The sequence below is a fragment of the Pan paniscus genome, chromosome 12 (assembly GCF_029289425.2).
Source record: "Pan paniscus chromosome 12, NHGRI_mPanPan1-v2.0_pri, whole genome shotgun sequence".
In the NCBI taxonomy this organism is placed as follows: Eukaryota; Metazoa; Chordata; class Mammalia; order Primates; family Hominidae; genus Pan; species Pan paniscus.
In genome coordinates, this window is record NC_073261.2 from 15,458,439 (window position 1) to 15,482,999 (window position 24,561).

General features: G+C 44.3%; 1 protein-coding gene across 1 annotated transcript; it reads right to left on the reverse strand.

Moving 5' to 3' along the window:
• Positions 1-934: 934 nt before the first annotated feature.
• SLC20A1 (solute carrier family 20 member 1) lies at positions 935-18,858 on the reverse strand. Its single transcript, XM_003804506.7, has 11 exons — positions 18,720-18,858; positions 17,686-18,285; positions 17,384-17,524; positions 17,110-17,195; positions 12,051-12,147; positions 7,637-7,756; positions 5,819-6,088; positions 5,151-5,709; positions 4,341-4,526; positions 3,680-3,764; positions 935-1,896 (listed from the first exon to the last, which is right to left on the reverse strand). Exons 2-11 carry the CDS (start codon positions 18,017-18,019, stop codon positions 1,735-1,737), a joined length of 2,040 nt encoding a protein of 679 aa, XP_003804554.1. The 5' UTR covers positions 18,020-18,285; positions 18,720-18,858; the 3' UTR covers positions 935-1,734.
• Positions 18,859-24,561: the final 5,703 nt, after the last annotated feature.

The following is a 24,561-nucleotide window of genomic DNA, read 5'->3' on the forward strand; positions in this document are numbered from 1 at the left end:
ACCTTTATGATCCATTTCCACTTAATGAATAGTAAATGTATCTTCCTTATGGTTTTATTTCCTTTTCTCTAGCTTACATTATCGTAGTACAGTATATAATACATACATATAACATGTAAAATATGTGTTCACAACTGTTTATGTTATTGCTAAAGCTTCTGGTCAACCGTAGGCTACTGGTAGTCAAGTTTTTGGAGTCAAGAGTTATACATGGTTTTTTGACTGCATGGGGGTTGGTGCCCAACCTCCACACTGTTCAAGGGTTTACCGTAAAAACAATCTACGTAAAATAGTAAAATAAAGCTGTCCATTCAACAGTAAATCTTTGGCTGTGAAAACCCATGAGTAGGCCAGACGCAGTGGCTCATGGCTATAATCCCAGCACTTTGGGAGGCCAACACAGGCGGATCACTTGAGGTCAGGAGTTTGAGACCAGCCTGGCCAACATGCTGAAAGCTTGTCTCTACTAAAAATTAGCCAGATGTGGTGGTGGGCGCCTGTAGTCCCAGGTACTCAGGAGGCTGAGGCAGGAGAACTGCTTGAACCCAGGAGGTGGAGGTTGCAGTGAGCCGAGATCACACCACTGCACTCCAGCCTGGTGACACAGCGAGACTCCGTCTCAAAAAAAAAAAAAAAAAAAAAAGTATCAAAAGAAAAAATTGGAAAAACAAAACAAAAAAAACACCCGTGTGCTAACATGAAAGTGTACAGGCTGTGCTACTAAAAGGGAAAATGCCAAGTTGCCACAACAGTCCCTGTGGAGTAATGTCATGCATATTCTGGGCACACAAGAAGCATACAGGGAGGGGTTGGGAGCTTTAAGTTGGACAGTAGCTCTCACTTGTTAAGATATTCACATCACCTAAGAATGATATTAGGCTAACTGATCAGGAGCCCAGGTGATTCGAGTATGAAAGAAAACCATGAGAACAAATTTTCTAAAAACTGTAGGCTTTTTTATTCAGTTAAGAGGTAGACAGATGAACATGGAAGGCTGTCCCATTTAACTTGCCCAAAGTTCACATTCCACTTCATTCATCCATCCCACACTGCCAGAAATCTTAAAGAAATAACCAAGATTGACAAAAGGCTTTTTCCTTCTTACTTCTTCTTGGCAATAACAGTCAATAAACTGCTTGCAAAAAAGTTACTAATTTAAATTTTCACTGTGTTCAAAGAACCTCATCCCTCTAAGAAGCTCCCGAATATGCCAATAGATCCTGCCACTACTGACAGGAGGGCAGAGTACCAAGGACTCTACTTATATAAGAGACTACAAGGGAAGTTGTAGTTATATTTTTGTTGTTAAATCCCTGTGCATGTGAGGGCAGAAGCTGGTGAAACCAACAACGCAGAGCATGCTCTGTCAAACAGCTCTGCATGGTTTAAAAAAAAGAAAAAAAAATCACAAGTCATCTGCAGAGACAACATTAAAACATAATGGAATTGAAGCCTGATACAAAAAGTAGAGAAATATGTACAGGAATTCACAGCCCAGAAGGAAAGGGGACCTCAGCAGGAGCCAGTGGAACCCGGGCTATTTTACACAGCTAATTTTGAGACAATTCATATTTAGCACAAAAGCAGTTATAGCACAAGTAACACTTCCCTCCTCTGGCTCCCAAATAAAAAGACTCTTGTCAGTCTTCTGTTAACACTGTAATCATTCTTCAGGGGAGCAGGAATACCTAAGGTGGTCCCAAACATTGACACAAATTTTAATCTCAAACAGCTTCACATTCTGAGGATGACATATCTGAAGATTGCCATGATGGCAGCACTGATAACTCCAGAAATGGGGACTGTGACAAACCAGGCCATAAAAATGTTACGAAAGAGACGCCAGTCAACAGCCTTCTTGGACCGGAGCCAGCCAACAGACACAACAGAGCCCACCTAGAAGAGAAGCAGACCAAGGAAACAGGTTATTGAAGTGCCAGTGGTATTTTGGCAAACAGACACCTGAGACTGTTTGGACAAGGACCCCAGACCCCTGGACAAGACAAAGTCCAAGAAAGCTGGTTTACAATAGGTTAAGATGGGAAAATGAAGGCAATTTGAAAATCCAATCATAATCTATACTAACGGTAGTAAAAGGACACAAGAACTATTTCTTTTCCCCTTCTAAGCTACTACTAAAATTTAATGAATATATACTGCTTTTATTTATTTATTTTTTGAGACGGAGTCTCGCACTGTCGCCCAGGCTGGAGTACAGTGGTGCAATCTCGGCTCACTGCAACCTCCACCTCCTGGCTTCAAGTGATTCTCCTGCCTCAGCCTCCCAAGTAGCTGGGATTACAGGCACCCACCACCACGCCTAGCTGATTTTTTGTATTTTTAGTAGAGATGGGGTTTCACTATGTTGGCCAGGCTGGTCTCAAACTCCTGACCTTGTGATCCACCTGCCTTGGCCTCCCAAAGTGCTGGGATTACAGGCATGAGCCACTGCACCCGGCCTATACACTGCTTTTAATAACAAATTGCGTTGTAAGTCTTCCTAAGATTATTTACAGAGTGGCTGATATTAAACCTAATAAACAATTGTCTGGAGACACATCCGGGTAGCAAACAGATGACTCAGCAGGATCCATGATGGACCAGCTTAAATGCTCTTAAGGAAATCAGTTTCTTCCTTCTCCTATAATTATTAGATTGTCATCAAACAACCTTAAGATTTGTTTTGTTTCTCAGTATTTCAATCCTGAGAGGCCCTGAAATATGCCTTCTGTAAATAAACTGCTTTGCCAACATTTTGGCAAGCCTCACAGACTTGTTAGAACCAGGCCTTCAGCCACCACAAATGGCAGCAGAAACCCACCTGGCCAGAATTAAAGCACCCGCCAGTTTCTAAGCATACACCTACCCTGCTCTGAATGGCTTCCCCAAAGACAAAGAACATAATGCTGTCGGCCGGGCGCGGTGGCTCACGCATGTAATCCTAGCACTTTGGGAGGCCGAGCCAGGTGGATCACCTGAGGTTAGGAGTTCATGACCAGCTTGGCCAACATGGTGAAATCCTGTGTCTACTAAAAATACAAAAACTAGCCAGGCATGGTGGCAGGTGCCTATAATCCCAGCTACTTGGGAGGCTGAGGCACAAGAATCACTTGAGCCCAGGAGGCGGAGGTTGCAATGAGCCAAGATTGTGCCGCTGCACTCCAGCCCAGGTGACACAGCAAGACTCCAACTCATACATAAATAAATAAAACATAATGGTGCCAAGTAGAAATGACTCTTGAGATTAAAAAAAAATTATTATAAAGAGACTACAATGAGGGAGGATTAAGTAACAAAGGAAGAGGTCAGTAACCAGAAATTACAGTAAGCTGTACATAAAACAATGTTTCTATTAGTAAGCTGTATATAAAACAATGTTTCTATTAGTAAGCTGTATATAAAACAATGTTTCTATTAGTAAGCTGTACATAAAACAATGTTTCTATTATTTGGGGAGAATATCTATTTAAACCAGAAATTACAGTAAGCTGTACATAAAACAATGTTTCTATTATTTGGGGAGAATATCTATTTAATTGCTTAAATACGAATAAACACAAGAAATAACTTATGAACTCTTCAAGACTCCAACTGCACAAAACTTTCTAAATCAAAGTATCAGAGAAGTAAAACTAAAAACCCTACATATTTGAAAGACACACATTGGCATTACACTTACTTTACAATGTGTTGTGCTGATGGGAAGGCCAATATTTGATGCAATCACCACAGTGAGGGCAGATGCCAGTTCAATACTGAAGCCACTACAGACACAAAAGGATTCTTGTCAGGAAGTGAGTTTGACTTTTTTGAGAAGCTAACACTACACCTCAAGTTAACACAGTCCTGCTTTGTTCTACTCAGTCACAAAACCTCCACTGACATCTTTATTTGCTATAACCCCTAAGATCTACTTTATTTAAATCAGGCCACAGATGCCCAGTTTCCTTATTCAAAGGTTTCAAGTTTTACGTTTTTCTGGAATCCCACTATTAAATAAAATTTGCACTTTTATTTTGAAGAGTTTGGTAAACATTGAGTCTTAGCTCCCAAGTAAAGACAAATAAAAGCCAAGTATACATAACTATCCGCTCTTAGCATACACAGCTTTCTCAGAAAAGTCATTTTCTTCAGAGACCACCAGAGCTGAATGGGTAAAATGTCTGACCAAAATGTTTAAGGGCCAGACAAGTAAAATCTAAAAAGAACACACTGACAATAAGAACATCATGAACTTATACAAACTTGGTTACTATAGAGATTTGTGTTAGCACTCGACAGTGTTATATCTCTGAAAAAAATGAGTACTGACATTTGTAGAACCTGCTCCACCTACTTACCTAGAGGGTGTGATCGGTGTCAGATCCTTCCCCATGGTCTGGATAACTCTTCTTCCCCAAACCCACAGACCAACACAGATACCAACACCACCATAGAGTAGAAGCCATATTGGTGTTGCCACTTTTGAAGAAACATCTCCTGTGTCATAAACCAAATATAAAGCAACCAGAGGCCCAATGGCATTGCTGGAAGAAACAAAGAGGGCAGAAGTGACTTTTCAGGCAGAACTAGATCTTGGCAAGACCCAATCTGCTGAATGATCTACCAGGTTGTCTAAAGTACAGCTTTCAAGCTCATCTGGCAAAAGGGCCTTTCTTTCTAAAGACATAAATGGAACCCCTACACACACAACAGAAAAATGAACACAGCTCTGATGGAGGGAATGCCATGCAAATGGTGGCCTCTTTCCTCCTATAGGCAGCTTAAAGCAACTCTCGGGTTCCAATAAACAGTTTACAAACCAAACTACAAAATCATTCTATATGAAAAACTTTTAAGTTTTTCATCTTACATCTTACATCCCACAATTCACTACCAAAGAACTGAATCTCATCTTGATGGACAAAAGCCTTCTCTGTGAAGAGTATCTGTTTATATTTATCATCTATAAAAATAAACATTCTTTGTAATTCCTCTGAAGAATAAAACTGTACTGTCTTATTATGTCAATAGCTGCTATTACCTCATCCTATTTGTATTATTTGGGGTCCTGTAAATGCTAGGAGTACCACTACCACAAGCAGAGGCCTGTGACAAGGATAAATGGTTTAAAAATAGGGTTAGCAACACTAAGATCAATGTCAACTGACCTTACGTCATTGCCACCATGGGCGAATGACCCAAAGCAGGCTGTAAGGATCTGCAGGAACTGGAAGAGGAGAGAGACTTCAGGCTTATCCTGGTCATACCATTCTTCTAGAGAGCCATTACTTCCTTTTCTGTCACCTAGACCCATCTCTGCCTTGACACTCATGTCTATCTCAGATGCTGCGTGAAGGTCAGACACAGCATTGCAATAACTGGTGTAACTGTCCATTCGAATTCGCTTCTTGGAGTCTGCATTAGGCCACGTCAGCTTCTCCATTTCTTCGCCCTTCTGTTCACCTTCTTTGGCACGGAATGAATCCAGAGGCATGCCACATATTGCCATGGTATAGGAAGTATAGCTATTATTGCGCCTTAAGGGTTTGTCACCGGAGTCTCCCATGCAATCTCCCACCTTGGCCAGATGTAATTTATGGAGCAGCTCTTTGTACAGGCCGGAATCCTTATGCACGGTGTGATACTGGTAGTGGCCACTGGAGTTTATTTGGTTGCTGACGGCTTGACTGAACTGGACAAGGTTCCCATTAGGCAACTGCACTGCACCTAGTCAAGATCACCAAGGTGACATTCAATACAAAAAGCATCAAATCCAAAACAATAAGCCTCCTCACCACTGCAGGTAACAAAAGTGAAACCAGGAATTCCAACTCACCATTCACGGTGCTATCTATGCTGGTTTCCTCTTTCAAGTCCACGCTGGGAAGCCTCTCTCTCTCTGGAGCTTCCTCCAAATCTCCAAGTTTGAATGAGACTGTTCTCTCCTCCACCACAGCCTGGAGGGGCACAGTGGCAGGCCCTACCTCAGAAACAGGATTCTTGTTTTCAATATCACCAACAGACAACTTTGTTTCTTCATGGTCTTCTTTCAAGCTATTCTTTTTTTCCATTAAGGGGCTTTCAGAAGGACTACACTTTATTTCTCCTAGGAAAAAAAAAGGGGGTCTTTTTTGGTTTGGTTGTGGCCATACTACTTTGTTCCACGTCTCCTTTCCTCCACCCCCAAAAAACTCATCTCAAAACAAGAATGTATGTGAACTTCAATTAACATTCAGGAACATTTTTCCTGCCTGCTTTATCATTTGCCAGCAACTCTCACTTGGGAACAACCAGCAATGCAGAACACCCTATGTCAGGGGTCCCAAAGTTTTTCTGTAAATATTTTAGGTTTTACGGGCTTCTGTAGCACATTGTTGTTTTGTTTTTATTTTTACAACCCTTTACAGATATAGGAACCCTTCTTAGCTCCCTGCTGACTCATTCTGTAGGGGAAAGTAGCTCAACCATGGGGCTGATAAGCTGAAACTAAAAATCTGAACTGTACCCAATTCTATTCTTTTCAAAAGAGGATTCTCTCAAATTTCAGTCCAACAATTCAAGCAAAGTGGCACAGCTCAATGCAGGGAACTAAAGACGACAACTTTAATTTCCACCTCTATAAAACAAAGAGATGTGCATCATGGCTGTAAATCCCACAGGCAGACCAGAGTATCTTCTGCCTCTCTCATGCCAGTGCTCAGTATGCTGACCTATCCATCCAGGCACCTCAGTCAAACTAGACTGACTAACATAAAGCAAGACTTGTCTCAACTCCTCCCAGAGAGGGAAAATGAGGCCAGAGAGTCCTGAAAGCCTGGTTCCCACCGTGCACTCGGCACAGCCAGACTAGCACAGAACCTCTCGGAGGCTCTTCGGTTCAGCTGCGGTGACGCAGCATTCTTCCTGACACCACTGCAGTCTGTGCATCCCTCAGCTTCGAAACGATAAACTTCAAATTGCTAACCCAGCCTTCACATCGATGAAAAGGGCAGAAAATGATTATTTTAAGGAAAAAAAAAGTCCAATACTAACCAAAATTTACTCAGTATTTAATTACATGAGTGTGTGGTAATGGCCTAAATGATTCCTTGACACTTGAAAATGTTTACTTCTAGAATCTGTGCTACAATTCTAGCAGACACACAATGTGTGTTTGTATATGTATTTGCATTGTATACTGCAATACAATGTCTACATGTATTCTAGCCTATATACAACATGTACACATTAGACTTAGCTTTGCTTGTCTGAATCTGAAGTTATACACAGAAGTAGTTGGGGTAAATATTTCCTCTACGAAAATATCTTGTATCTACCCCTTATTTTTCATTAAGGTATCCTTGTACTTCTCAGTAAATGTAGGCTATGATTTCTCTATTTATCTATCATGTCACTGGCAACTGATCAAGGAACATAAAAAAATTCAATGCCCCAGATTGTCTCTACAGCATAGGTTGAATACTCTTTATCACTAGGTCTTAGGTCATGTAAGTCCATTTCTAAAAACAGTTTGGACAACAAACCCATATCCTCAAATTTCCCTTTAAAATCTCTTATTTTGCCAATCTCTTCTAATAGATTTTTACAGGCGGCCAAATAAAAAATAAACACAACATTAGTAGTTAAACTTTTCTGCTGTTTAGTTATTACTTACGTTCAATTTTTCTCTTCATCCTGGGACATACAAAGAACCAGACGATAAGGGCACAGAAAACTGCACATCCCACCGAGATGAGGATGGTACCCCACAGAGGAAGTTTGTCAAAGCCCAGCACTAGGAGATAAAATGGTGCATCTTGAAAACCCCAGGGCAACAGCCCCCTGCAATATTGTGTAAACCCTCCTCTGGGGACTGAGGGGTTCCCCATACCAGCCCATCACCCCTGACAGCTGCTGCCAGATTTAAGTGCACAGGATTACTGTGCTAGTGCCTATACAAATTTGGGAGAAAAACTCAATGATCATCTGAAAACCCACACCAGCCTAGCCCACTTGAACACCTGCGGGACTCAAGTTCCTATGCTTCTCAACATACTAGCCTTTTCCTTTCTTCACCTTGGAAGATAATAAAGATCACTACACGCTAAGGACCTATGACTAGCTATGAAAAAGACAGCAAGTGTTCCACTCCACTAGCTCATGATCGTAACTGCCACATATTCCATTACCACCTACAAACTTATTTTAATGTTAACAGAATGATGTCTCAGTAGTCACATTTGTCATGCTGACAGAATTCTGTATAAAAGTGATTACATTCACTATACTGGCCTTTAGTAAAATGCTTTAATGAGATTATCTCCTTGAAAGCAGTATCAAAGCAAGATACAGAAAACAAGGATATTATCTATCAAAAGTTGATAATTTAAGAATAGTTGTAAAAGCTTTGTCTTTCAGCCAGGCACGGTGGCTCATGCCTGTAATCCCAGCACTTTGGGAGGCCGTGGCAGGCAGATCACTTGAGGTCAGGAGTTCGAGACCAGCCTGCCCAACATGGCAAAACCCCATCTCTATTAAAAATACAAAAAAAATTAGCCGGGCATGGTGGTGGGCGCCTGTAGTCCCAGCTACTTGGGAGGCTGAGATGGGAGAATCACTTGAACCTGGCAGGGCGGAGGTTGCAGTGAGCTGAGATTGCACCACTGCATTCCAGCCTGGGTGACAAAGTCAGACTTTGTCTCAAAAAAAAAAAAAAGTTTTGTCTTTCACACACACAAAGTTTAGTGGTAATTTCACTTACAAGTCTTATCTTAAAAAAAGACTTGCCTAGCAACACTGTTCACATGGTTTAAGGATGAGTAATATTAGTCATTATCTGACTGTCATATGCATGCCAGTAGGCTCCAACCCATTAGCCTGTACTAAAGACAGAAGTAAAGCACTGGCCAGGCACAGTGGCTCACACCTGTAATCCCAGCACTTTGGGAGGCTGAGACAGGTGGAGCACCTGAGGTCAGGAGTTCAAGACCAGCCTGGCCAACATGGTGAAACCCCGTCTCCACTGAAAATAAAAAAAATCAGCTGGATGTGGTGGTGGGCTTCTATAATCCCAGCTACTTGGGAGGCTGAGGCAGGAGAATCACTTGAACCCAGGAGGTCGAGGTTGCAGTGAGCCAAGATCGCGCCACTGCACTCCAGCCAGCCTGGGTGACAACAGCGAAACTCCGTCACAAAAACAAACAAAAAGAAGTAAAGCACTATACAATCCTATTTAAATCTAACAGATGTTATAATGATCTCTAGCTACTCAGGAGACTGAAGTGTGAGAACACCCTGAGCCCAGGAATACAAGGCCAGCCTGGGCAACACAGCAAGACCCCATCCCTGAAAAACAAAAAAGGTAAAAAAAAAAAAACCATAAAAGATATTATAATGATCTGTAGTTGATATCTAGGAATAGCTTAGTTACTTCTGCTTGTTTTGCTTTATTTTGCTTGTTATGTATGAAATCACAGATGCTCCTCAACTTACAATGAGGTTATGTACCTATAAACCCATCAAAAAGTCAAATAACTGAAGGTTGAACCATGAAGTCAGGGACTGTTTGTACTTATAAACTGGAAATTCTATCATACCCCAAAATGATTAATCTTTAAAAATCAGACACAAGGCCAGACGCGGCAGCTCACGCCTGTAATCCCAGCACTTTGGGAGGCTGAGGTCGGTGGATCACCTGAGGTTGGGAGTTCAAGACCAGACTGACCAACACGGTGAAACCACGTATCTACTAAAAATACAAAAATTAGCTGGGCGTGGTGATGCACATGTGTAATCCCAGCTACTTGGGAGGCTGAAGCAGGAGAATCGCTCGAACCCGGGAGGTAGTGGTTGCAGTCACCCAAGTTCGCACCACTGCACTCCAACCTGAGTGACAGGGCGAGACTGTCTCAAAAAAAAAAAAAAAAAAAATTAGAAACAAATTGAGGTCCCTTCAACTTTTTTTGTTTTTGAACTTTTTTTTTTTTTTTTGAGACAGCATCGCACTCTGTCGCCCAGGCTGGAGTACAGTGGCACGATCTTGGCTCACTGCAACCTCCGCCTACCAGGCTCAAGTGATTCTCCTGCCTCAGCCTCCGAAGTAGCTGGGATTACAGGCGCCTGCCACTGCACCTGGTTAGTTTTTGTAGTTTTTAGTAGAGATGAGGTTTCACCATCTTGGCCAGGCTGGTCTTGAACTCCTGACCTCATGATCCACCCACCTTGGCCTCCCAAAGTGCTGGGATTACAAGCATGAGCCACCGCGCCCGGCCCCAAACTACAATTCTACGGTGACTATGTATCTTTTCATTTTAAATTCTGCTTTCAATTTTGATCATGTGGTCACACAAACTAAAATATACATGAAATTACTGTCTATCACAATTTAAGTTGGTCTACATTCCAAGTCAAAAAGGAAAGAGACTGGTTTTTCTTACAAATGATCCATAAAGGACACAACGAAAATATCTAAGTTTCTGTTTTAAAAATGATTCTAATTTCACTCAACTCTGAGCTTTGCTTCTACCACATAAAGAATGAGTGCTAAGAGCATCATGGGAGACTTTTTAGTTTATCACAAAGAACTCAGTTTACAATGGAAATCTGGCATACAAACTTCTCTTCACCGGCACATAGGAGTTCAGTATAGTCTAAGTAAGAACAATATTTTCTTAAAGTTGTCTGTTTCGTTCCTGATTATTCCAAGAATTAATGAGCAAGATTAAAAATACTTAGCTCCATCTAGCAAAATACACATATAATCCCTCAATCTAAAATAAGGTAAAAAATTAAAATATTGGCGAGGTGCAGTGATCATGTCTGTAATCCCAGCACTTTGGGAGGCTGAGGCAGGCGGACCACCTGAGGTCAGGAGTTGGAGACCAGCCTGACCAACATGGAGAAACCCCGTCTCTACTAAAAATACAAAATCAGCCGGGCTTGGTGGTGCATGCCTGTAATCCCAGTTACTTGGGAGGCTGAAGCAGGAGAATTGCTTGAACCCGGGAGGTAGAGGTTGTGGTGAGCCAAGATCATGCCATTACACTCCAGCCTGGGCAACAAGAGCAAAACTGTCTCAAAAAAATAAATAATAAATAAAAATATTTAGCTAACTCTACTTTGGGTCAGCAACTTACTACTTCAGTGAGGTTTAAGAGCAAGTCACAACCCATTACTCAAAACTGAAATCATTTCAGTGGGCCACAACAAATGTTAAGAAAAAAAAAAAGAGAGAATTTGAAAATATGGGTGCATAGCACATAGTAAGCATTAAGTGGCTTCATGACACTATTCCAGTTATCTTTCTCTCTACATACATACATGTGTGTCCTGTATTTCATCCAGTGGGTCACAGTATAAAGAATAAAAGTCACTGCCTATGTAGTCACAGACCATCAGGCCAAATGAGTCTAGATACCAAAACTGTACTGTCCTGCCAGTTACAAGTTACCAATCTTTTGTTGTTGCTAAATTAAACTTGTAGCGCCATAATTTAATCCATGCCTTGCCTTAGTCCCAAACATGAAAGTCATCAACATTTCAACCTTTATATTCTCACAAATTATTTTTCCTCTTAGCTGCATGAATTTCTTCTTCCAAGTGCACTTAGAGCAGGTGGTAAACATCCCAACTCTTCTCATTCAAGCAGATTCATGGAAGTTTAGTACTTAGAAACAACAGTATCTCCATTTGGGAGAGAACAATGAGAATATCCAGTAAACCAGTCCTAAATGACCGATTACTGAAGATCAGATATAACTAATGACTTCAGTAGTTGAGGTCAGTATTAATTCCAGCATTTTTAGCATAGACAGGAGAAAGGGAAGGAGATGATCATATTATCAGTGGATCCTGTGAAGACTAAAGAGGAAAGGTCTGTAGTGATTTAGAATCTGAGCAGGTCTCTTTGGTTGAAAAACTATCTAGGTTAACTCAGCGTACACTAGCCTGCAGCCTTCTGAAATGGGCGCAGGCCAGCCACCTTCTAGGAGATTTCAGCCCTGTAAAGCAAAAAGGGGTAAATTGGGCATTTAATGCAAGTTTTGTAAACAACTTTAAATTCACATTTAAATATTTTGATAGGTACTTACACGGTGCTCCAGTATACATGATGGAAAAGAGGTTTATTCCAACTGTGCAGGCATAGAAAACTGGCAAAGCTCGCAAACCATTAGGAACTGGATCTGCCTGTAAAACATCATTAAGATTAATATCTTAAAAGGTATAAAGGTTAACCCATTTCCACAGAATCTTTTAACAGGGTAGGTTTGGGAATTATAGTGCCAATAACTCTCTCCAGAGTAGTTTCCAAGGACAACAGAGTTTTTCCTGCATTTGCACCTGGAATTCTTCCTACGAAGGCTAATTCCAACTTCTACCTGTTTTTTTTTTTCTTTTTTCTTTTAATAACAAGACTAACTGTACCAGTGACTGATAACATCCTGAATAAAGATTGCAATACCCACATTCTAAGGTACCCAAAAGCCCTAATATAAACTTCAGCACACACCTGAGGATAGGCTATACTCTACGTTTGTAAGAGATGTCAAGAAATAGACTATGTTAGGATGTTGCTTACCTGACTTCATATCTTCAAAGACTAAAAATACAACATGCAGACTATGCGTACGGCAACCATCTTATCTAAACATCTGACAAAGATGCCACAATTAATGCTTTACCGAAGTTCAATGATAATAACTGTGCACAAGGTCATCCACTCACTCAAAAGACTGTGTGCCAAGTACTATTCTGGGCACTGAAATATAGGAGGGAATAAGACCAAGTTCCTGTTCTAATAGAACTGACACTCACCTTCTAGTATGGAATAATGTAAAGTACTGACAAATGCTGTGAAGAGAAATAAAGAAGGGTAAGAGGAGAGTGATGGAAGGGGGGGCACCATTTGGGTGGGGAGGGTCAAGGAATAAGCATGACATAAATGTAGTAAGCTAGCAAGCTGTGTACATTAACTATGGGTACAGAAGGGGCAAACCACCTGATTATTTGGGTGCTGAATGTTCCAGACAGAGATATCAGCAAGCGCAAAGGCCCTAAGGCAAAAACTTGAAATGTTTAAGGAACAGTAAGGCCAGTGACTAAAAATAAGAATTCTACCATACGTAGTATGTATTAATTCTATAGGAGAACACCCAAGTCAAACACCGAAAGAATGGGAGGAGGCTGGGCGCGGTGGCTCACACCTGTAATCCCAGCACTTTGGGAGGCCGAGGCAGGAGAATCATGAGGTCAGGAGATCGAGACCATCCTGGGTAATACGGTGAAACCCTGTCTCTACTAAAAATACCAAAAAAATTAGCCCGATGTGGTGGCAAGCATCTGTAGTCCCAGCTACTCTGGAGGCTGACTCAGGAGAATCACTTGAACCTGGGAGACAGAGGTTGCAGTCAGCGGAGATTGGGCCACCTCACTCCAGCCTGGGCAACAGAGTAAGACTCCATCTCAGGAAAAAAAAAAATTGGGAGCAAAGATCTGAATACATATATGGGAAGGCTAAAAACTTTATAAAGACCTTAGCCTAAAAGGTTTAATGCTATCTTGATCACAATTCCAGTGGAAAATCTTGGGGAGGAAAAACAGAGAGTAAAACCCTACAGCTTCTAACAATAATCAATACACTGGAAAGTTAGCAGCTTAAGACCAGTGAAACAAGGGAAAGCTCAGCCCCATGTGTAAAGTAAAGGTACCGTTTCAAATTAGCAGAGATGGGCACTCATTGAAAACCACTCTAAAATTTAACTCTTATCTATAGTTTAATAGAGAATGTTAACAGATAGTGAAATAGCCAAAACAAAAACAATAGCATACAGGAATCAAGAACTGTTAAGCATCCTTGAATAACTAACTCAACGGTGGTCAAACTCTGAGGGCAGTCAACAAGATTAGGAAACTAAGGTGTGTATTTTTATTCTAAAGACTAGTCTTAAGAAAATGCAGGTCAGGTGTGGTGGTGGCTCATGTCTGTCTGTAATCCTAGCACTTTGGGAGGATGAGACAGGGGATGGCTTGAGCCCAGAAGTTCAAGACCAACTTAAGCAACAGAGCAAGACCCCACCTCTATAAAATATAAAAAGTTACCAGATGTGGTGGCACACACCCATAGTCCCAGCTACTCTGGAGGCTGAGGCAGGAGGATCGCTTGAGCCTGGGAGGTCAAGGCTGCAGTGAGCTACATATTAAGTCACCGTACTCCAGCCTGGGTGACAGGCGAGACTTCGCTTAAGAAAAAAAAAAAAGGCCAGGTGCAGTGGCTCAAGCCTGTAATCCCAGCACTTTGGGAGGCCAAGACGGACAGAGCACCTGAGGTCAGGAGTTCAAGACCAGCTTGACCAACGTGGTGAAACCCCGTCTCTACCAAAAATACAAAAATACTAGCCGGGTGTGGTGGCGGGCGCCTGTAATCCCAGCTACTCAGGAGGCTGAGGCAGGAGAATTGCTTGAGCCCGAGAGGCGGAGGTTGCAGTAAGCCCAGATCGTGCCACTGCATTCCAGCCTGGGCAACAGAGTGAGACTCCGTCTCAAAAAAAAAAAAGGCTCCAAAAAACCCAACCCAAGACTCCCACCCCCAAAAATTTCCTGGGTTTTAAAGACATTATGTGGGGACTTCTCAAGAGATTTTCAAAGATATTTCATAATATGGTTATCCATAAATCAAATTGTAATTGACTAGTCTGAAGTAGCAGCCTGTGTATTTATTATCCTGTATAGCATAGCCCAATTAAGTATTCCCTGAGGTAAACAAATCTGAGGTATTCTCTACGCAAAGTTGTTGGGGATGGGGTAGGGTATGAATGACACTACTATACCAATAGTTTATTGTGAAATACAGGTTCATGGTTAAAAAAATATCAAAAGTTCCAGAGAGTCTAGGAAGAAGGTAAAACAAAAAAGGTCTCATCATTGTAGAGATCCACCTAACACACAAGTAAAACTTCACCTGGAAATAATGTGAATGCCTCATCGTCTAGTCATGTGGGACAGGAAAGGTCTTCACAAAACCCCCCCATCTTCACCAGAATAGTTCACTTTTACATACTGGATATTCTGGTTTTGCCTAAAGAAAAGGGAAGACATCCTAGATATATTTCTAACTAATGAGCATGCCAAAAGCCCTATTTTCTTTGACTAGAATTTAAAAATACTCAACAGGAGCACTGAAGCATATTCCTTCTATGCGATGCCAGTCCTAAACAGAAGTACCTCACCTCCATTCTGTCTGTTCCCACCAATCCCCAACATGCTTGGAACAAACATTCAGAGAATAGAAAATGTTTAAAAGCAATTTTTTGAAATTTAAAAAAAAGGTCATTTTAATCTTAATTTTCAAGATAGACATTTAAGAGTTGGAATATATCTTAATGGTCAAATATTCAGATTTTAGCAGTTAAGATACCAAAAGCTTACCAGTCTAAGGATATTTTCTTGAAATTTAACTCCTAAAAGGAAGCAGGAATATTCATACTCAACTGAAAACTCCTGTTACTGAGGGATTGGCCTGCAAGAGTGTGTGTGCGCGTGCACAGAGTGGGGGAAGATCCTCAAAGTCAATATTGTTTTAAACACTATGCCAATCATTCTTCATCATTTGATCATGCCCGTTCCCATACCCATATAAGAAATATGCAATTAAGAAATCAGTTACCGTATCTAACTTCAGCTCTCAATAACACCGTGGGGGTATGCATTCCTCAAATGAGAGGTTCTGGGCACCTGAGAATCCCTCTTTGCACCTCAGAGCACCACCATTCCCCCTCCGGGGAATAAGTGTTTTGTGGAGGTGAAACACACAAACCCTCTCCAAAAACAAAATGATCTGCTACTCAATAATCAACACAGGGCCAGCATAAACCTTTCCCAAGCAGGAATTCACAACAGGAGATCCTACTAATGCTTCTGACTCTCTGCTAAGTAGCAAGATATACAGTTCTAATGAAAACACTAAACAAAACAAAAAAATCTGGTCCATGACTACTGGTGAGCCTCTAATTTAAGCATCCCAGTATCATACACTACAGTTGTAGGGAGTGGGAAAGTAGATGCTTATCGTACCTGTCTGCTGAATAAAACAGTACCAAACTTAAGAGTCCATAAATATCAATGAACTGTTTACTCTCATATTATACCAGGCTAAAGATATTTCAAGTTTTCAAAGTGTTAAACTGCTATATTCTGCCAGATTCTGGCTATGGAAAACAGTGATTAGTGAATCACTTTACTAGTCATAGAATTTCTACAGAGAAGAGACAAATCTTTCCCTAGAGAAGCTTACAACTAGACCAGACAAGTGGGTCTGAATACATTCTTACCTGCTGGGATTTATGCTATCTCACTCAGATTTCTACAGTTTAGGAACACTTTTAAGAACTTACAATGGATTGTTAAGAGCCATTCACCTTAGAAAAAGGACAACTTTGTTTCCTGAGAAAAATGCATTTATCCTCACTGTAACTCAGTCCTATGCCAACACAATCCCTTGTCAACATTTATTTTGCAGCCAGCATGACTTCTTGATAAAAGAAATGCAAACTGGGTCACTTAAAAGGGATTTTCAAATGGACAGGAAATTAAATGGCTGCCTGAAGTTTTTTTTGGGGGGGGGCCAAAAACTACCTTTAACTGGTTCTTTTCAACTATTCTGAGAAATTGGAGTCAAGTCACTATGGGAGGCAGAGTCCTCATCTAGAAGCTTATAAACTGGTTATGATAATCAGCACGGCAGAGACCCATTTAACTGGCAGCTTAGTTAAAAAAGCCACAGGGGACACACTGTCTTGAACTCCAAGCTTACGTATTATATTAGCCTGAATATAACAGTGGTTTAAACAAATAATGTGTATACAGCTACACAAAACCACGCAAAATAAATTTCCTTGTTTTTTTGCTCCCAGTTTCTCCTACTTCTTGGCACATCATAGTATTCAATTTTTCCTTCCTGACTGCCCTCTTGAGTCTTAAAAACTCGCTTTCAGAGAACTCCACAACATACAAGAAACGCACAGAACAAAGAGCTTTTTAAAATTTTCCAAGGCCGCATACCTATACACCAATCACATCTGCAAAAGTACCACTGGGTTTGAAATGGATTGGGTGTGCTCCATGAAAGGTCTTCATACGGGCGAGAAAGGTTACCTTATGGAGGATGAATGCACGAACCAGGAAGAATAAAATTCCAGACATAATTCCAGAAAGCAGTGGGGACACGAACCAAGACATCACTGGAATAGAACACATTAAGAAAAAATATCAAACAATGAAAATCAGAAACCAAAAACCACTTTAAATGTTTAAGACTTCAAAATTCTTTGGTCTGTCCCTCGACGTTAGAACACATCCTCCCATACCTAACGCCATGGTAACATATGACGAAAACGAAAATTAAGAAGCCATTTGGAATTAAACATACCAATTTTTATCAGTTCAGACCACTTGACACCCTCCTGCCCCTTTGCCACGAGGGAGAAACCAATAGTTGCACCAACAATACAATGGGTTCCAGAAATAGGGAGCTTCAAAAACGAAGCCACGAGTTGCCACACAGCAGAACCTGAAACATAGTAAAGTTTTATTAAGTAAATAGCAAAATTCCATTATGTAAGTGGCACATTCAGAAAGATTAATCGGAAAGGTTATGCACAAAAATGGAACCACCCATGATACAAATTTGCTCACCCACCACGAAGAGGACAAAACATAAAAAGAACTTACCAAACATAGCACTGACTGAGCCGGCCATCAGCAGCCCTTGAGTCGAGTTGTACATCTCCACGTCAATCAAGCCCTTCCGGATGGTTTCGCTCACTTTGGCCCCCAGTAAGACAGAGCCCACTGTTTCAAAGATGCTAGCTAGGATGCAGGCTTGCTTCAGGGTCACTACACCTGAGCCCACAGCTGTACCAAAAGAATTTGCTACATCATTGGCTCCCACGGAGAATGCCAAGACAAATGCAATAATGAAGCCCAGGATGAGCATCCATAGGTAGTCCACCAAAGGACCAGCAGCGGCGGTAGCAGCTGTAGTACTGGTAATCAGCGTTGCCATTCTCTAGAGTAGTGGTTGTTTAGTAAGAGAACTACTGAGCGCCTTTCAAGATGTGTAAACAGAATATGAGGTATCAAAAATGCTATAATAAATAATATATATTATATAAAATTAAATACTGTAAACTACGGCACAGAAACCGAGCTGGGGAGTTACTGCTATACGCTGCGTATGGGCATCTGTTGTCTGGGGTTTCTTTGGCTCAGGAGGGCTAAAAGCACGGAGCAGAATTCCATGGCGGAGAAGAGAAAGGACGCAAGTTCATCCTGCGGGGGAGGGGGGAAATAACAATAGCTGCGTGCCCCTGGGGGGGCCAGTGGGGCACCCCGCTCTACCCACGCGCCCGGGGTCCCGCAATAGCCTCTGCCGGCTACTCCAGACCCCCATCCCCAGGAGGACGCGCGAGACGGCGAGGCACGTGGCTCCGGGTCCTCCGCGGCCCGCGCGCGCCCAGCCCAGCCCCTGCGCCGCCAGCCCGCGCGCGCCCTCCGCGCAAAAATCGGAAAAGGGCCGTTCCCGCGCGCGCCGCCCGGGGACCGCCAAAAAGGCCCGCGGGCGGGCAGACGGGCGGAGTGGAGGCGGCCAGCGGCGAAGAGAGAAGCCAGCCGCGCCGCCCACGCCGGCCGCCTCCAGCGCCACGGCGTCCGCGCCCGGCCCCGGGGAGAAGAAAGAGCCTTTACGAGGCGGCGCCACTACTCACCAGGGAAAAGGGAGGGCGGAGCGGGAGACGAGGAGATCGAGGCGGCAGCGGCTGGAGCCACGGGCACACGCGCCTGCGGTCGGCGAGCACACGGCCCGGGTCGGCGGCACCGGGGACAGCTCAGCGGGACTCACGACCTTCCCAGGAAGCAGCCGCGGGGGTTTCAGCAGCCGAGAAGAAGAACCACGCAGAGAGCGCCGGCAGCCATCACTCCAGCGGAGCACCCCGCCGGCCCCTACTTATAGCCCGCGCGGCGACCCGCGTGACCCGCCGCGCCTCGCGCCGGCCCCGAAGCCCCGCCCCCGGCATGACGCAGCCCTCCTCGGCCCGGCGTGCCCAGCCGGGTGAGCCCGACGGTGGCGCTCATTGGCCCGGCCCGCTTCGGCGGCCACGCCCCCAGCGGGGAGCCGGTCCACGTGGGGCGGGACAGCCCCCTCCCTGCGGCCTCGCCCTGGAGTCTCTGCACCGTCTGGCCCCGCCGGCTGATTACCGCCAGAGATCGAGGGGGACCTCGCTGTCCCCCTAGAGGCCGTCATGCGGGGTTACAGAGGCTGCGACCAAAGTCATTCCTAGCTCCTCTCTCGGGGCTCCGGAAAGCCGTCCGCGCCTCCAGCCGCACTTTCAGCGCACGCAGGACCTGCCGCGCCCGGTGGCCACACCCGTCCCTCTGCCGGGTGACGCTGCGGGAGATCTTGCGCCCTGGGGCTCCGGATCCAGTTCTGGCACGTTGTTGCACCTGTGACTTGTCCTTGGCCTGGCACTGTCCCTCGCCTGGGGGTAGCGGGGGGGGGGGGGGATGCTCACGTGGTCGCTTTGCTCCCGCAGTCATGCACTTGGGTGAAAACAGACTGAAGAGTCACGGGAACCAGCTTGTCTCCCCAGTTATGGCGCAGAGCTGCAAGGATGGCTGTGGGTCATTAATTTCTCCGTGGCTGACCTGTGTTTGTAACGCCGCAGCTGTTGCGAGGGGGAAGGACACTGCTTCGGATTCAAATTCTGACTCCTTGCTGCAGTGTGTCACCTTGAGCCAGTCCCAGATCTCTGCGTTCTCACAATTGTAAAATGTTAACAGTGGCTGCCTACCTTGTGGCTGGAATTAAATGAATTAACGTGTGTGAATGTGACTAGAATTCAGTACATGTTCAGGAAAAGCTGATTTCCGCTTTGCTGTTACCGTGAATATTACTGTTTTAGGATGTAGAAAAGGGTGGAAGGGGATGTTACTGCATCCTGGAAGCTTATCCTTTTGAGGTAAAGATTGATTTCTGGTCCCCTGCGTGGTATATAGTGTAGTTTTGACATTATTTAGATGTGTTATGCACATTTGGGTGTTGATTATATGGCTTACGATCAAGACTAACCAGTCATGCCGTGGGAGATTAAGGTCGTGGTCTCTTGTCAGGATTGTAGTGAGATTTAAAAATTCCAGCCAGAAATACCAGGCTTAGAATGCTCTGAAGCCCTCCCCACATTTTTGCCATCTCTAGCAGGAGGGCACTGCATAGCAGAAACAAAGACGTTGTAAATTGTTGCTGCCTGAGTCATTTATAGAGGCTTAAACAACCTGAATGTCCTCTGACCTACCTGTAACATTTGATGGAGTTGTGTGAGTAACTTACAAAGCTGTAGGTCCCAAGGTCGGTCTGAAAAAGAAAGTTCATATCCGGGAGCACTGACCCTGTAGTGTAATCCTGGCACCTTAAAACGTACTGCTCCCTCCACCTTCACTTCAAGGTTATGAAAACATTGAGTAAAAGGGATGATCTGTTCAAAGTCCTTAGTGTTCTGCCAATTTAAAACAGTAATTTTCAAAGCAGTTATTTGCAAGGAAATTGCCTAGAACTTCTCCCAGTGTGCGGTTGTTTTGGGTGTTTGTGTGTGTGTTTTGTTTGTTTGTTTTCAGTCTGTCCACAGGCGTACTTTTATAGGTCTGTGATAGTACGTAGCTCTTCCAGTTGGCAAACACCTGCTGGACAACCCCTGAGAGATTCATCTGAGTGAGAGAGCACTCTCCAGCCCCATCGGAGTGGGTTTGCAGGGAAATCATAAGGTAGAGATTCAAAGGAATTCCCTTGCGTTGCAAATGAAAACTGTCTGTATCTTCAGACTCTGATATAGTGTAATCCTTCCTTTTTAGGAAGAAATCCTTATCTTTCCAACGCTGAGATGCCTCTGCCGAAGAGTAGAATGGGAGGTGAGGAATTGGGGTGGGCCCTCACTGCTTTGCCTCCGGATCAGTAGGGTACAGCCCTTGGAGACCAGGATCTTCCTTGGCTGGGACACCTTCATCCTCCCCTGAGGGAGGAGAGGTAGGTATCTGCCTGTGGAAAGAAGTGACAGTGGCTTGTAAATAGAAATAGGAGGTAGGAGGACCGTCAGTTGTCAGTTCGTGCACAAATGGCATTGTTTCTGGCCTTATCTCTGAATGCTGAGGAAACAGGTCAGAGATCCTGAAGAGAATCTAATCTCTTAGAATCCAGGCATTGGCACAAACCCCTTCTAGCATCTTAGGGAGGTGGTTTGGTGTAGTGGTTAAACACATAGACTGTAAGACCAAACCACCTGCTCTGTTACTCACTAGTCCTGTGACCATAGGCAAATAAATTATCTGCCTCAGTTTCCTGATCTGTAAAGGGGTGAGATTGAGAGTTCTAACTCACAGTGCTGTTGTGAGGACCAAATGAATGAATATATGTAAAGCCCTTGTAAAAGGGCTCTTATTCTCTTTGTTCAATAACTAGCTGAAGGCCTGTCATACATAGCCCATGTTTAAAATGAAGTATGTGTCAGATGTCAGGACCACCCTCTTCTCCCTGCCCTCTGATCCAAGCCCTTTCAAATTTCTCCCACGGCTCATAGTGAGGGGACACGCAAAACGGGCTGCTGCCGGAGGAAGAGGAACAGGGTTGCGGCTCATGCCATGTGAATGGGCTCACTGGCCTGGCCCAGACCCTGACTGCCCACAGGATCTTTGGTGAGTCACTGTCACTGAGCCTGTGAGCCTAGGGTCCCTCTCCAACCTCACCCTCAGAGAGGACAGAACAAGATGACCTGTGGCATGCTGCAGAACACCATGTTGGGGACTGTGGGTTTAGAGTCCTCTTGGGGACATGTCCATCGTTCACTAATTCGGTGGAGTTGAGCTGCTGAGAGCTAGGAAAGCTACTCTCCCCCCGGATCCCAACCTAGCCCTGTGGAAGACCAGACAAAAGAAGGAAGCAATGCCATTTCTGCACTTTTTAGTTCAGAGAGGCACAGTCAAGGAAATGCATTTGAGGTCACTGTTCGATGTACTTGAAGTACTCATCCTGGAAATAGTCTACTTGGAGTAGAGGGAGCTCAAGTGGGCATGGGAACGTTGTGGAACCAGACCAGGAACAAAGGCGGCTTCAGAGGCCGTCTATGAGGACTTGCATGGGAGCAGGGGCAGGAACATCCAAGGAAGAGAAGGTAGGAGCCTTGGAGTAAAGGAGAACCAGCTCCTCTCCACCCACCAATGCCCTCCCCATCCCCAGATGAATGAGGTAATAATAATACCTGTAGCTGGACATGGTGGCTCAAGCTTGTAATCCCAGCATTTTGGGAGGCCAAGGCGGGTGGATCACCTGAGGACGGGAGTTCGAGACCAGCCTATCAACATGGAGAAACCCTGTCTCTACTAAAAATACAAAAATTAGTTGGGCACGGTGGTGCATGCCTGTAATCCCAGCTACTTGGGAGGCTGAGGCAGGAGAATCACTTGAACCCGGGAGGCGGAGATTGCGGTGAGCCAAGATCGTGCCATTGCACTCCAGCCTGGGCAACAAGAGCAAAACTCCATCTCAAAATAATAATAATAATAATAATAATAATAATAATAATAATAATATCTGTGATGCAGTTGAATGCTTACTGTGTGCCAGGTACTATTTCAGGTGCTCTGCATGGATTATCTCAGGTGATGCTCTCAATAAATCTCGGATGAGGTATTTTCCCCTTACTTTCTAGACAGAGAAACGGAGGCACAGAGAAGGAAGCGGCAGGTAAAGCTGTGAAGAACCTAACAAATTTCAAGATTGTAAGTGCCTTTTCCCAGGATGCCAGCAAGTACTGAGGCAAGGCAAGTATGATTGCCCTAGGTGCCAACTCTTATTTGCACTTAACACATTTACTTCCTCCTTCTTTCCCCCTCATTTTTATTAACTCTGTTGCTTTTACAGCCTGTATTTTGAGCTGCGTCAAACCCTGTTGGAATAAAAAAGGACATTTCTAGGAGATCAGTCTTCAAGATTGGCCCCAGTTTCCCCAGAGTAGGAAGAGGCAGGAAGCCAGAGCACATGTTCTCTCCAGAAATAAAGTTGTTGCAGTGGCCTAACCGTGTCTTAGAGTTACTGAAAACTCTGTTCTCTTGAGATTTCTCAAGAAAGGAAACCTATCTTGCAAGACAAAACCCACCTGTAGTCAATTCCTACAGGAAATAAATTCAAAGTAATGTTTCAGGCAAGGGCCACATGTCACCACCACCACTTTCCCACCAGCTTTGAATGTGGCTGTCCTCTCTGTCTCCAGACATTTCCCATTTCCCCCGGCATCTGTGGCTCTGTCCTGGCAGAGTCCAAGGGATGCTTGGGATCCAGGTGGGGGAAGGGTGCTTTCAAGCACCCAGACAGCCAAGCCCTGATATGGAGACTGGTTGAGACTGGTTGTGACTGGTCTCAGGCCAGCATCCCATGGCAAGAAAGCTGAGTTTTGGTTGTGCCAGACAAACTGGTGGGTCTATTTCTCCACCAACACAGGAGTATGGGAGGTTGGTCCACCCTCTCTAGATTTTACATGCCTCTGTCCTGGCTGCACATGGCCTGGTCTCTTCCCTTTGGCTTTGAGTTCACACATGTGGGTGTGATATGGCATAGGAGCCAGACAGAGGGAACAGAAGCACAGTTCTTAGAGCTTGAAATGGTCCAGGTGTCTCTGGAGCCAGCTTCTGGATAGCACAGCATCCTGAATACTTCTTTAGGAAGACGTCTCTGATGACTTAAACTGGGACTTCTCATTTTCCCCAAGGCCCAGTTTTCTCAGCTCTTAAACAGGGAAGAAAGGCAACTTGCTGGAAACTCAGGAACTTTGTGTAATGAAGATCCTACAGCAGAAAAGGAAGGGTCAGCTCGCTGCCCGCACAGTCCAGGATGTGTGGTTTTAGGCTGAGAAAGTGAGGGGGCAGCAGGACGTGAGTCATCCCCAAAGTCATCCCAGGAGGAGGTGGAGGGTAACAGCATCTGGCTTTGTATGGCTTCCCTAGCCTTTCATTCATTCGTCTGTTCAGTCAACAAATAGCCTGCTATGGATCTAGTGGATCAACAAGATTGACCAGCCCATGCTTTTATGGGGCACAAACCCCTTCTTGCATTGAGTTTCACACTGAGGACTGGCCATGAATACAACAGCCAAAGAGGCAAAGTCAATCTCTCCCTTCCCCCAACAGACCTGCCACTTCTGGACATGAACCACACACCTCATCTTCCAGTACATCCTTATTTATCATTCGCTCTCTCTACAGACCAGAGCACAGGAGACTGTGCCAGGCCACTCACTGCACAGTCCACTCCACCACTGCCGAGCCTCTTGCTCCCCAGCATTCCTCTTCCAGGGTCAGTGCCCCTCACTTGTCTGATCCCTTCAGCAAGAGAAAGCTTCCCAACAAGACCCCCCCCCCCCCCCAGGACTTGCTGGGCACAAAAAGCTGAGTTTTCAGGGAGGGAGTAGGGCCTGGGGCTGTACCTCTGCTTTCCTGGTCCAGAAATTCAGGTGTTTGGGGCACTCAAAGAGAGGCTTCTGCTATTGGGAACTGCCTCATGGGAGACTG